This window comes from Martes martes, assembly GCF_963455335.1.
Source record: "Martes martes genome assembly, chromosome: 7".
Classification (NCBI taxonomy): Eukaryota; Metazoa; Chordata; class Mammalia; order Carnivora; family Mustelidae; genus Martes; species Martes martes.
The window spans coordinates 132,022,823-132,035,822 of record NC_137894.1 but is presented as its reverse complement, the minus strand read 5'-3'; the positions used below and the strand labels follow the sequence as shown (position 1 = coordinate 132,035,822).

At 46.2% G+C, this 13,000-nt stretch overlaps 1 protein-coding gene across 3 annotated transcripts in view; it reads left to right on the top strand.

Annotated features, from left to right (window-relative positions):
* RGS6 (regulator of G protein signaling 6) overlaps positions 1–13,000 on the top strand; it is a 554,830-nt gene that overhangs the window by 472,486 nt on the left and 69,344 nt on the right. For all 3 annotated transcript variants that reach the window (XM_080809134.1, XM_080809135.1, XM_080809133.1), the window contains exons 8-12: positions 3,270–3,346; positions 5,731–5,812; positions 7,765–7,839; positions 9,507–9,605; positions 10,674–10,735. In XM_080809134.1, coding sequence (XP_080665260.1) covers positions 3,270–3,346; positions 5,731–5,812; positions 7,765–7,839; positions 9,507–9,605; positions 10,674–10,735 — 395 coding nt within the window. The remainder of the gene's footprint in view (positions 1–3,269; positions 3,347–5,730; positions 5,813–7,764; positions 7,840–9,506; positions 9,606–10,673; positions 10,736–13,000) is intronic.

Below are 13,000 nucleotides of genomic sequence, written 5' to 3'. Positions count from 1 at the left end.
GGAGAGGACATTAAGGATGACAAATAAACCCATTAAGAGACGTTCAACAACAGCAGCCATTAGGGAAATTAAGATTAAATCCAGGGTAAGATGCCACCGCAGACCTATCAGAGTGGCCAAAATAAAAAGTCCTGGGAATGCCCAGTGGGAATGCGAAATGGCACAGCCACTCTGGAAAACGGACAGGCAGTTTCTTACAAAGTTAAGCATACACTTCCCATCTAACTGAGCAGTCACGCTCCTATGTACATACCCCCGAGAAATCAGAACTTCCGTTCACACAAAAACCTGGGTATAACAGCTCTGCCCGAGATAAGCAAAAGCTGAAACAACCCCGGTGTGCTTTAGGAGGTAAATTGTGAAATAAACATTGGTATGTCCATTCAGGGAAATAAACATTCCTCTGTGGTGAGAAGGAGTAAACTGTTGTTCTACACGAGCACTTAGATGAATACTCCAGAGGTTACATGGAATGAAAGAAGCCGGTCTCCAAAGACGACAAGCTGTGTGATTCCATTTACATGATACTCTCATAAATACGAAACCATCATGAGGGAGAACAGATCACTGGTTGCTGGGAGTTATAGTTCGGGGCATGATTTGGCTGTAAAGAGACAGCACAGGGAGTTTTTTTGGGAATGACGGAGCTATTCTGTATCCTGATTGTGGTGGTCATTCCAGGAATCTAATTGATACCTGTGTTTCAGTGCATATGGCTGTGCCAAAAGGAGAAAACAGAGACAATATGAGAATTTTTTAAACTTGCTTTTATGATAGTCTTTAATTGCATCTTTTAATCCAACTCCCCCATTCTTGGCAGTCGAATCTAAGGACCAAATTCAATCCAGAAGATATGTGTCCGATGAATAGACATGCCCAGTTCTCCCCCTGCACCACCTTCTTTCAAAAATGTGATTCCTGCAAAACTCGGAGACCCCACCACACTCAGACCCATTCCATTTAACAGAGCCACGGCACGGAGGACTTGAAACTCAGATAATTTTTGGAATATTTCAGATTTATGGTTGCAGATTCTTTCCCCTAAACCAAACTTTATATGGGTCCCAGAGAATCTGAGAAACTGACCAAATTGTCACGTACCCTCCAGAAGGTGTCAATGCTGCTGAGCCAAGAAATGACTAAAGGGCTGGCAGCGGGGGGGGGGGGCAGCCCTGGGGGCAGCGAGGAGTCCTTCCCCAGTCAACCAACAACATTAACAGGACTTCCGGCTCCTTCCTTCCAAATCTCCCTCTCGTGCTGCCCCAGTTTCCCACAATAAGTGTGAGGCCCATTGCATCAGACTTTGTCGCTCTTGGGAACCTGTGCACAAGCCAGTGGGGAAACAGTTCTGGAAGATATGGTACCTTTGACCCAGGGCCTCAGGACCTGGCCAAAGTGTGCTTATCAGTGGGAGCCATTACACATAAATATGTTGGAATTCTATGATCCTCCCAGGCAAACCCTAGCATGGCTGTTCTGTGAATCTGAGCATCTGGACACCTAGTTCCTGTCCCCATCAACCCTCATTCACCAGCCATCACCCCTCATTCAGAATCCACTCTCCTACCTCTGTGTACCCCATACAAGGTGCTACATCCCTCCCCTAGTGTGACCCATCCGAAAGACCCAGCCTGCAGAAGCATGTGGCCTGTCCCCACTGTGTCTCTCTTCCCCACATTTTCCATGTTTTAGAAAAGGTCCTATCTTTTAGAAAAGATAGCATCAACTCCAGATAGATTTTATTCCATTTTCTTCTCTTTTGCCCTATACTGTTCTGCTTTGGTATTAATAAAGAATACGGCATCAAGATGTTCTTTGAAGTTGACCTCCGCCTAAAAGTGGGTTAGAAATTTTAAAAAGTATTTTGTTTTCAAAATTCAGTAATTTTATTAATTTTTTTCTGACGACATAGTCTCTTTGTAAAAAAAAAAAAAAATTCAGCCTGGCGATTCACAGACCTGTACCCCTGGGGCTAATAATACATTATATGTTTATAAAAAAATAAAAATTAATTTAAAAAAATTCAAACAGCAAAGAAAGGAGAGGAGAAAGCCTGCAATCCTTCTCCCTTAACATTTCTTCTGTACATACATTTTTTTCCTTTACAAAAACAAAACAAAACAAAAAATAAAACCTTGAATCATAGCCTAAACATTACTTTGTAAGCTGCTTCTTTCCCTGATCATATGCTGTAAGCATATTGAGAATCTTTCCATGTCAGTAATAATAATCTACATTATTGGTTTTGATGGCTGCCTAGTATTCCATGGCATGTCTGTTCATAATTTATGTAACTGCCCCCTAATTGACTGATACGTAGGCATCACCAACTCTGCTTCCCATGAACAGTAGAAGAATGAAAGGAACAGGTTTTTGTTTTTTTTTTTGAGGTACTCATACACTGAGCCTTGATCATAACTGAGTTTATGTGGGTTGATCTTCAACTGAAGCTCCTTTTATATTAATAAACCACTAATGAGGGTAATCAATTAGTGCTGGCATGAGCTCTATGAAAATACATAGCATAATGTGGGCTCTGTCCTTGCATTCCATCAGAATTAGGTGGATCATTAGGGGACCTGTCAAACACCCCCCTCATTGTCCCGTTGTGCCATCAGGTAAGACTACAGACTTAGAGAAAAGCTTCTCCCCTCTTCCTCTAAAGGCAACCCTGGATGCCCTTTCTTTCTTTCTGTTTTTGGGTTTTCCTTTCATGAACATCACAAATATAGACTTTCCCTTTTCTCCTGCTTTTGAATCCAAACTTTCAAAGGCACGAATGCCAGGTCATCTGTGTTTCTCTTTCCTGCCGCCCTCCCAGGCCCCGGCTTGCTGGAAGATGCATCTTGAGAAATCCCTTCTTGATTTTGCTCTTGGAGATGTCCAATAGGCTGCAAAAAGCCCCCCAGCCCCCATCCCTTCCCCAAATCCCACATGAATAGCCACAAACCCTTCTCCCTCTCTTGCGTGGTGGTGATGACAAGTGCCATGTGTGTTGCGTTCATGTAAAACGCACGAGAAAAGAGGAATCAGGTGAACCACAGAGATTTCAGATTTAATGGGTGTGTAAATGAATATTAATAGTTCTGCTCTGTACAGCAGGGTCTGGGGCCGAATCACACTGGGTTCATATCCAGTGGATTTAAAGTGGGGCGCTGCTATTCTGCTGGGAGTAACCAAAATAGATGACCGCCTTGTAATAAGCATAGGTGTCGATGTGCAGACTTACAAGGATTAATGCCTTCTCGTTGATTTTGATTTCTCATTAGGAAAACTTAGCAAGACTCCAGAGGGCCTTTGCAAGGAAGTGGGAATTCATCTTTATGCAAGCAGAAGCGCAAGTGAAGTAGGTGAACTTGACAGAGACCCTGGAAAAGAGAGAAAGACTGTCGGGAATGTGGAGGTGGTGTGAGAGTGGTTTCCTTCCACGGCCGGCCAGCCACGGCTGGTCAAATGCTGTCGTCTTGCATGAGAGCAGCAGAGTAGAAATCAAGGTCAAGATGGATAAGTTTCATCTTTGTAATCAGTGGCACTCTGAAATAACTTCAAAAGCATGTGTTCTAGCAGGCAATGGGCTTGCTCCCCAACGTAGAAATCCGGTTAGAAGAAGTTTCTATTTCCTGAAGAGATTTCCAAGTATTCTTCTGGGCCCAGGGGCTGAAAAAACATCAGACCCACTTTTCTGGAGATTCTCTCTGCATAGGAAAACATGCTGGAGCTTTAGGGAGGCCAGTCCCTCTCCCTTTGCCCCCAGAGGAGGGGTTGAGAACATCAGAAATAAGGCACAGAAGTCGGACGTTGGCGTCCAGTGTGTTATGATTATTGCTGATAAAATCCAGGTTCTAGGGCATGACTTTGGATCTGTGACCACAGATCTTTACCCTGGAATTCAACTTGACCATGCTGAGCAGACCTAAATATCTGAGAACCCCGTAGCCCAGGGCAGATGTGAGCCCTGTAAGTTCGCTGCATGTAGAGGGCAGGTGTCCCGAGAACAGGCTGGTCCACGCACGGGACCCAGAAAGGATGGACCTGAGCTTTCTCAGTTCCTTCTTTCAGATCCACCAACAAAGTGAAGGCCCTTTTTCTCCCCCGGAGTATAAGAGATGGAAGACTAGCTGGAGTGTTTCCTCCAGACTTTTCCCTCCCTGGGAGTGTACTGGAAATTCCTACCTCCCTAAGGAAACATGAGAAGTGGCCCATACATGGCCCCCTGCCCACAAGCATGGTTGTCAACCAGGTCCTTTCAATTCTAGGAAAAGAACGTGCTCAGGTTGGGTTCTCTTTTGCCCTCTCCAGCAATGATCTCTGATTTAGCCAGAAGTGTTCACAGAAGAAATGGGGCAGAGGAGGGGATCAGAAAAGGATGCTGAGCTAGGCTAAGGCGAGCATCTTTTCTCTGGATGCCACTTGTCCCTGAGCAGGGCCCCTCTGCACTCTGTGGGCAGCTTTGCAGCCCATCACCCAGGGCTGGGTCTCGGGCCATACGCCTGGGCATCCATCACAGGTGTGTGGTCGTAGATGACCCAAGGACTTCGGGTCCAGTGGCTGGCAAGGTGCCATGGCCCTCCCCCTCCCTCTGCAGTCTCTACCTTTCCCCTCAGCCCACGATTCCACACGCCTGCAGACCCTACCTGGTGTTGCCGGCAGCCAGGAGTAAGGTGGGCCCTGGAAGCTGAGCTGAGCTGAGCTGGAGGAGCCATGGCCCCCGAGGAAAGAGAAAGTGGGAGCAGGGCTGAGGGGGGAGGAGGAGACAGAATCCAACCTGTGTACTCAGGAGCCACTGCGAAGCAAAGAGGAGAGCTAAGTTGCACTTTAAGGATCACCCAGCATCGCACGTTGAAAAAGGCGGGGAAATTGTTACTTTGTACATATACGGTATTTCTCGATTCACTTTTTTGATTAAGTCCGTGATTATGTTATAATTGTGGGCTGTTGAAGTACGCAGTAATTATCACAGAAATCTCAGGGTGATTATGGTTTATTTCAGGGCTGTAAACTAAAGTGCTCCCAAGAGAGCCAAGAACCAGAAGTTACACAACAATTAATCTGTTACTTTTTTACTTAGAGAGGTAATATGATGTAATGCAGGCTTAAAAGGAAAAAAAAACCTCTTATCTATTTACTGATCAGAACATAAAGAATCTGTCTTTGTCACGTGTAATTTCCCTCCTGCAATTTTTGCTTCCCCCAGCTGAAGCCCACCGGATTTGCCTTCTGGCTCTTGTCACATGCTAGGGCTATTACTCTGCTTTTAGAAAGCTAGAGGCTCTAAGTGACTTTTAAAACATGCAATTGCAGTATTTTGAAGACATTTCTATTGATTCTGAATCTAAAGCAAATTCTCAAATTTGAGGATGAAACACGGCAGGCCTATGGTTATATTCTTTCCTATAATCTGAATACGCTGTATCCGCTTTGATGGGGGGTGGGGGGTGTCCAGGGATAATTCAGTTCCGAATAATCTCAATCTTAATCATTCACTTGGACAGTTGGATTCTGGTTCTCTCCTTAGGCCCACCGCATTCAGTCCACATCTGTGATGACTTGCAGTCCAGCCTAAGAAAAATACTCATCCCACGTGTGGACCTCTGGAGGGTCCTTTGAGGGAAGGGTCTGCCCCTACGTCACATCCCTGCAGAGAGCAGGGACCGCACAGATGCCAAGAGCCCCCTGTGCACTAAGCCCCTAGAAACAGGAGCCTCTGATTTCCTTTCTTTGCTCTTCCAGGATAGATCGGAAAAAGGACAAGACGGAAAGGAAAATTTTGGATAGTCAAGAACGGGCCTTTTGGGATGTCCACAGGCCAGTGGTGAGAAAGCTCCCCTTGCTTCTCTGTGTTTTTGTTTTGTTTCCCTCTTCCTTCACTTGAAAGAAAAGACTATCTTTAGCCACCAGGTGTCTCATTCTTAAAGTTAAAGAGCATTGCTGAACTTTGTGAAATTGGTTTTGCCATTCCGTCAGTATAATCTTGGTGGGTTGTCTGGAATGTATGTCAGTTTCAGCTTTTAAGAGTTATTCATCCATGAAATACGGACTTGGAACAGGAGAACTGTAGGAACTCCCCTGAGACCTCTGGGCCCCAGAAGTTTACAGCCCCAAAATAAGCAGTTTCTGAGTTTTTTGGGGTTTTTTTGTTTTGGGGTTTTTTTTTAAATATATTTGGGTGCTCCCAAATTGGGTGCATCAATAATTACAGTTGTTAGAACTTCTTGTTGGATTGTCCCCCTTCTTATTTTTTTTTTAATTTTTTATGATACAGTGCCTTTCTTCGCCTCTCGTTTGTCTTTGGTTTTTAAGTCTGATATAAGTACAGCTAACTGCAGCTTTCTTTTGACATCCATTTGCATGATAGATGTTTCTCCCTCCCCTCGCTTTGAACAAGCAGTTTCCATTTCTACTGTCATTCGACTCTATATCTTAGAATAATCTTCCTCAAATGAGGTCCATTGTCAGTATTCATGGTAGTTACATTCTGCAAAGTAACCGTGCACGCTGAATTAGCCAGGGCTGAGCCACTATCCTGGGAGACATGCAGGGTTCGGTTCCTCTGGTCCCAATCTTTTCTTCAGTTGATCGGTAGGTAACCATGTCCACAGCCTGCTTCTGTTTAAAGATGTCTTATTTAATGTGTGTTGTTGATTCATGAATACTGAATTCGGGACCGCCATTGTTCTCTAACTGACACACCTGTGTTCCCTGTCATGCACCCCACGGCCCTCTTGTGTGTAGGAACACAAGAGGTCACATCACACTGTGCTCCGGGGCCGTGTTAAACAGCAAAATCACCAACAAAAGGCACAGAAATGTGGAAAAGGTGGTCCTAAATAGATCATCAAAAGAACATTTGTTCACAGTAAGAGAAGAAACAGAAAAGCAGAACCTCACCTTTGCCTCAGCGGGACCACACACATTGGGCTGCTCACAGCCTTTGCTGCTCTGTCTGTGTCCACAAATGATCACGAAGGCAGCATGAAGAGGGACTCGGGGGTTATGAATGAAGTTTAGCTCGTAGGTGAATTCACAAATACAAAATCCATGCATAATGAGGTGCGACTGTATTTCTAATTTCCTATGATTAAGACAGATCTTGCATTTTCCTCATGAAATGAAACTGGAATGAGGAAACTATGTCCTCAAACTATGTCTAAAAGCTGGTTAAAAGCAAAACACAGAAAGTATTTCCCCATCATGATATTGGATTGTTGTAGATGGTCAGATAATGTTTAGTAACAAAGGCTGTGGTTGAAACGATCTGGCCACTCTAAATAAGAAGTTTACTCTGGGGACACCTGGGTGGTTAAGCATCTGCCTTAAGCATCAAGCACCAGTGGGTTAAGCATCTGCCTTCGGCTCAGGTCATTCCTGCATCAGGCTCTCTGCTCAGCGGGGAGCCTGCTTCCCCTTCTCCTCTTCCTCCCACTTGCACTCGCTCTCTCTGTCTCTGTCTCTCTCTCTGGCAAAAAAAATAAAAATCTTAAAAAAAAAAAGGACATTTATGCTTATAAACTCTTCACTCTACCCTCTGCATTGTCACCCCTAGATGGTGAGGGGTAGGCTTTGATATTTCATATGGGGCCTCGGTGCAGGAACACATGCTGAAGATGAAACGTCTTTGTAAAAGGAACTGTAAACAGCCAAGTGGAGTTAATCATGTAATACCTGTAATGGGAAAGACAAAGACTGGGTCTGATGGTGTCGCTTGGGTCACAATGGAAGGTGTGATTTTCACTTGGTAATTTATATGATTTTTTTTTTTCTCAGCCAGGCTGTGTGAACACAACAGAAATGGATATTAGGAAATGCCGGCGTCTGAAGAACCCACAAAAGGTTAAAAAGGTTCGCTAGTTTAGCTAAATTAAATTCTTGATGCAAATAGCCCTTCTGTTTCTGGTACTGTTCAAACAGTCGTTTGCTATTTGTTAATTCTACCCCATTTTGTCCTTTGAAACCATTTCATTCATTCATTCTACAAATATTTGTGGAGTGGCTGGTGTGTACTTGGCGCCCTTCTTGCTGCTAAAATACGGTGTCACAAGTCGTCACAAAACCCACAGCCTGGGAGAGAGGGGGAGGGGGAGGGGGATGAACCCCCAGGCAGTCAGGAGAGCAGGGAAATGCTGGATGGTGCCAGGGAGCCAGGAGGGGACACCAGAGCCGGGGCTCCCTGAGGGCTTCCAAAGTAGGCTCAAACTTGCTGAGGTATGGAGGGTGAGTAGCAATTGGCTCTGGGAAGGAAAAGAAACTAAAGGAACAAAAAGTATCCAGTCCCACAGGTGAAGGTGAGCTTAGTACTTTGAAAGTGTTTTATGTAGCTAGATCATCCAAATTCAAATCACCATTGTACCCAACTGTGAATGGGTCAACCATCATTTATTCGTGTTTCACTCTCCTGGAAGTGGCAGTGGCCATGACATACTTGAGGCTGCCCCCCTCAGCCTGCCCCATGACTGGTATACCCCAACTTCACCACAGCACCAAGGACCGTATTGTGGGAGGACATATCTGTCCCCCATGATATTAATTTCAAAAGGCTAGAGTTGTACCCCCAGGCATTGCTATTTCTTGTGATGACCAATCCTCTCATTTTCTCAAACACACACACACACACACACACACACACACGACATGACATATATTTCAACTTCTTGAATCCACTTATATATTTTATTCTTTACTGAGATGAGTTATGCCCTTGTAGGTTTTAGACCTTATGACGTTAGTCTTAAAACATCCTCATTTAATCTTTAAGGGCCCCCTAATTCTAATCTTCCAGAATTTTAAGGAGCTCACATCCTCTCTATCTGACCCCTTCTTGATTTTATAGATTTCAGCTATACATTGCATAGCCTTTGGGGTTTCATTTCATTCCCAGAGCAAAGATTGTCTTTCCTCTGTCTCCAGCACAAGGAAACTGCTTAATAAGCAGCCATAGCATAGGGAGAAACTGAGGCCAAAGCTGTTTGGCTGAAAAGGAAAGAGTCTGAAACCCTACCCTCTCCGATTTGTACCAGAGGAGCATGTCATCTGCTGGGGACAGAAATTCTAGAGAAGCTCTTCCATGCATAACTTTCAACAGTTGTTCTTGAACTTTCTTGTGCCTCAGAATCACCTGGGGCATTTGATAAAAGTGCAGGCTCCCACACCCTGCCCACAAAGACTCAGTAGGTCTGGGGTTGGGGTTCAGCAATGTGCATCTTTACCAAGAACCCCCAGATGATTCTTCGCAAATGGTCTAGGGCCATATTTGGAGACACACTGATATTCAAGAGATGGTTGCTGCTTAGTGAAAGGAAAGATCGTCTAACAGTGGTAGCCCAAAGATGGGACAAACTGCCTGAAGAGGAAGAGGTCCCCTTACTGTAGAAATTTGCAGGGGCTGGTCACTTATTGTCAGGACGTCACAGAGGGGATTGGAAGCATCAAAAGAGCTCTTGCAGTACCCACCCCTAAGGTGCCCTGCCCCTCTGGGGATGCATGATTCTATCTTCTTGCTTCTTCTCTAGTCAGTGTATGGCGTGACAGAAGAGTCCCAGTCGCAAAGCCCCGTGCACATACCCAGTCAGCCAATCAGGAAAACTACAAAAGAGGACATCCGGAAACAGGTGAATGAATTGACTACCGCACTCCCAGGAGGAGACGTGGCCAGGTTGAAAACCCTTTGAATGTTCACCTCTGAAGGCTGAGTGAGCTTTGAGTTCCTGGAAACCACAGTGGAACCCAGCTGTGGATGACTTGAACCTCTGAGTCTGTGTGCGAACAACCCACGGAAGCGCGAGAGGACAAAATCTCCACCGAGTTCCCCCAGCAGTTATTAGAGAAGGACGTAGAGGAGTGATCCCAGTCCCTTGGGTTTCCCACAGAAGGCTATGGGGGCTGATGGGGGGGGGGGGTACAGATGTGACAGAGTCCCTAAGATTGTAATGAACTTGCAGCGTAAGCCAGCTCAGAACCACCAACTTTATTGCTGTCATTCAAAAGGCAAGTTTACAAATAAAGAAAGCCCCACTCTCTGTGCCACTTCAGCTTTATTTGGTTCAATGTTGCCTTCCTTCATGATGAGAAGCTAACTGGTCAACCAGGCTCAGCAGACAATGGCTAATTACATGACTCCTTTCTAGGGTTCACTGACAATGAAGTGACTTCAGGGTCTTTATGTTACGTTTTACTGGCTTCTGAGGGGGAAACCCAAAGGTGCCCGCCTCGGACAAGTTTATTTGGGGTGGGCAAGAGGAAACGTATGTGAAGTCACTATTTGATGATCTAGTCAAGTACACCAAGCATATGGTGGGTGTAATGTAGTTGTGAAGGGTGTGCAGAGGGAAATCACTGGAAATCAGTCCAACCAGATATTTACAGTGCCTCTAAGTGTTGCTAAGCTTCATAGGATATCTACCACTGCCTTTAAGCTTGCAATCACTTTTGGGAGTCAAGACTTAGGCTACAAAACAGTACAGAATATTAGCATAAGCTAAATTGTGGAGTGTGATTCCCGAGTATTTTGGGAACTTCCAGAAGGGCCAATGATTGTTGGAATGCAAAGCTGGAGCATTGGCAAAGGCTGGCCAGAAGAGTTGTTTAGTTACGGATGGAAATACAAGATTTGGGTTCATAGGGAGAAGGGGAAAAAAAATCAAGTTTGATCTTAATACCTCTGTTCTATCTTTCCCCAGATAACATTTTTGAATGCACAGATTGACAGACATTGTTTAAAAATGTCCAAAGTGGCTGAAAGGTATGTTTCCCCTCAATAATATTACTGTCTTCCTCTAATTTAACAAAGGAGAAATGTTACGGGGTCACGGCTAACAAGTATGTACCACACCAAGAGGCAGACCATAGTCATCTCTTAAACTGATGAGTGAAAAAACACAGACCCCATGCAAGTACCGCTAAGACAGCAGACCTCCCTTGAGTGATGTCAAGAAACATTCCATTGTTGAAGCTTTCCAGGGGGTGGCCACGGGACCTTGTCAATCCAGGAAGAATGTCCTTAAGAGCTACGTAATGCACTTTTACCTTCAGCCTCTTGATTAATTCAAATGGAATTGGTCCCTTTTCAGCCATAAAGTGCCCAGATTCCTTTACGGGGGGAGGAAAATGATGTGTGCCCTTTGAGGTGTTGGCCGCGCTCGTCGGAGGTGGCCGAGCCATCAGGAGGCATTCCACCTCCACACACCATCAACCCCAGAACCGCATCAAATCAACTGTAAAGAAAATATTTGGCACCTCCTGCCCGGCTTCCTCAGGAGCGTTTGTGCTACAATCTGCACCCGGAGCTGGTTCCACTCCCACTCTGTTAATGCAGGGGAAACTCAATTTTGTCAACTAAATGGTCTGTTTTTCGAATCCTCGGTGAAGAGGAGAGACCACCTGGGGAATCCGTGATGGAATAAATCTGATCAGACAGTCTCACACCGAACGATTGTCCATCCATATGCTACTGTTTAAGCGATGACCAGTATCTGAGGGATCAAGGTTTTAAGCTGGGTCTTAGCATTTACTGGATATTGGCGTAAAGTGGGTCCTTTAAACCCAGCTCACACAGAGGGCTGGCTGTGTGATCAACCTGTGACCCTTTCTCTGCTGGCCCCCAGGTTGATCTGCCTCCTCTTTTTGGATGCATAACAAGAAATTGAGGCTAAGAAAAATTGCTCTCCCAAATACAAAATGCTAAGTGAACACCCTGTGTTCAGGGGACCAAGGATGTCCCTGGCTTGGGGCGGGCATCTCCGTCTATCCCGGGACTCACTGATAATGTTGCTATTGACATCCTGGGCAGTCCTCTGCATTTTAGGATAGTTAGCAGCCTCCCCGACTTCTACCTACTTACTAGATGCTAAAACCCACCTCACAATCATGAGAACCAAAAATGTCTTCAGGCATCATCCAACGTTCCCAGGGCAGAGCCAGGAGGGAGGCAGACTCACCCCTTGTGAGAATCACTGAGATTCCTGTTTTCTCCAAAGAAAGCGCTCCGCAAGGTGGCCGGAGGCTGGAGCTCAGTTTGCACTTGGATGTGGATTTCTGTGGAGTCAGGTCTGCAGCTGACTCTGCTAGCCACAGAGCCACTGCCCCCGCCCCCAACTGTCATGTTGGGGGTCTCCCCAAGTAGCAGCCTCTAAAATTGCTTTCTGCTCTCACTGTGGTTGCCTTTGTCCCAGAGAGTGGCCATGAGGGAAGTGGTGGGATGACATTGTGTGCATTGGTGCCGTCGCCTGTAAGGGGCTCTGAGCTTCCATCTCTGTGAAAGAGGGACAGAAATGACTGTCCCCATGTGCTGGGAGGATCAGTGCAAGTCACACCTGGCCTTTGAAGGGCACATGAGACTTTGCAGTCCTAGGAGAGCATGTGTGTGTAGCAGCGGTTTGGGGGGATGCGGGGGAAGCGTCTTCCCTTGGGTCAGGTCACTCGGGTCCAGTGGTTTTGAGCAGGACTGTCCAGGCAGGGAGGGGTTCAGAATGGGGTTTCCCAAACCCTAGTTGTGGGGATTTGGATTCAGTGACTCCAGGTAGATCCAGAGGAGCCTGCATTTTGAATAATCTGCAGGTGCACTGACCAGGTCTCCTTGGGGAAGCCACTGTGTAGCCCTGAGGCTCTGTGCTCAGCCCTGAACTGTGTAAGCTGAGAGCTCACAGGAGTAGGGGCACCCTGCTTTGTCTGATCTCTGGGGGACATGGGGAAAGAGCCTGAACCAGTCAGCCTGAAGGAAGCCCACTGACTCCTGGCAGGTGTGCGGGGCTGAAGCAGGGCCGAGGCGGGGCCGGGAGGCAATCCAGGTGGGGTGGGGAGCCTGGCAGGGCCTGGTGTTTGTTTGTTTAGCGCTGTCGTGGAGGACCCCACCTGGCAGCATCTCATTATGCTTGAGGCTGCTCGGCTGGCACTGGAGAGATTATTCCAACCAGCCTGTCCTCACTCCAAACTCGAAGCTTCCGGAGTCTCCGCCCAGCAGAGACCGGATTTTATTCCCAGCAGCAATAACTGGCAACTTTTCAATGTG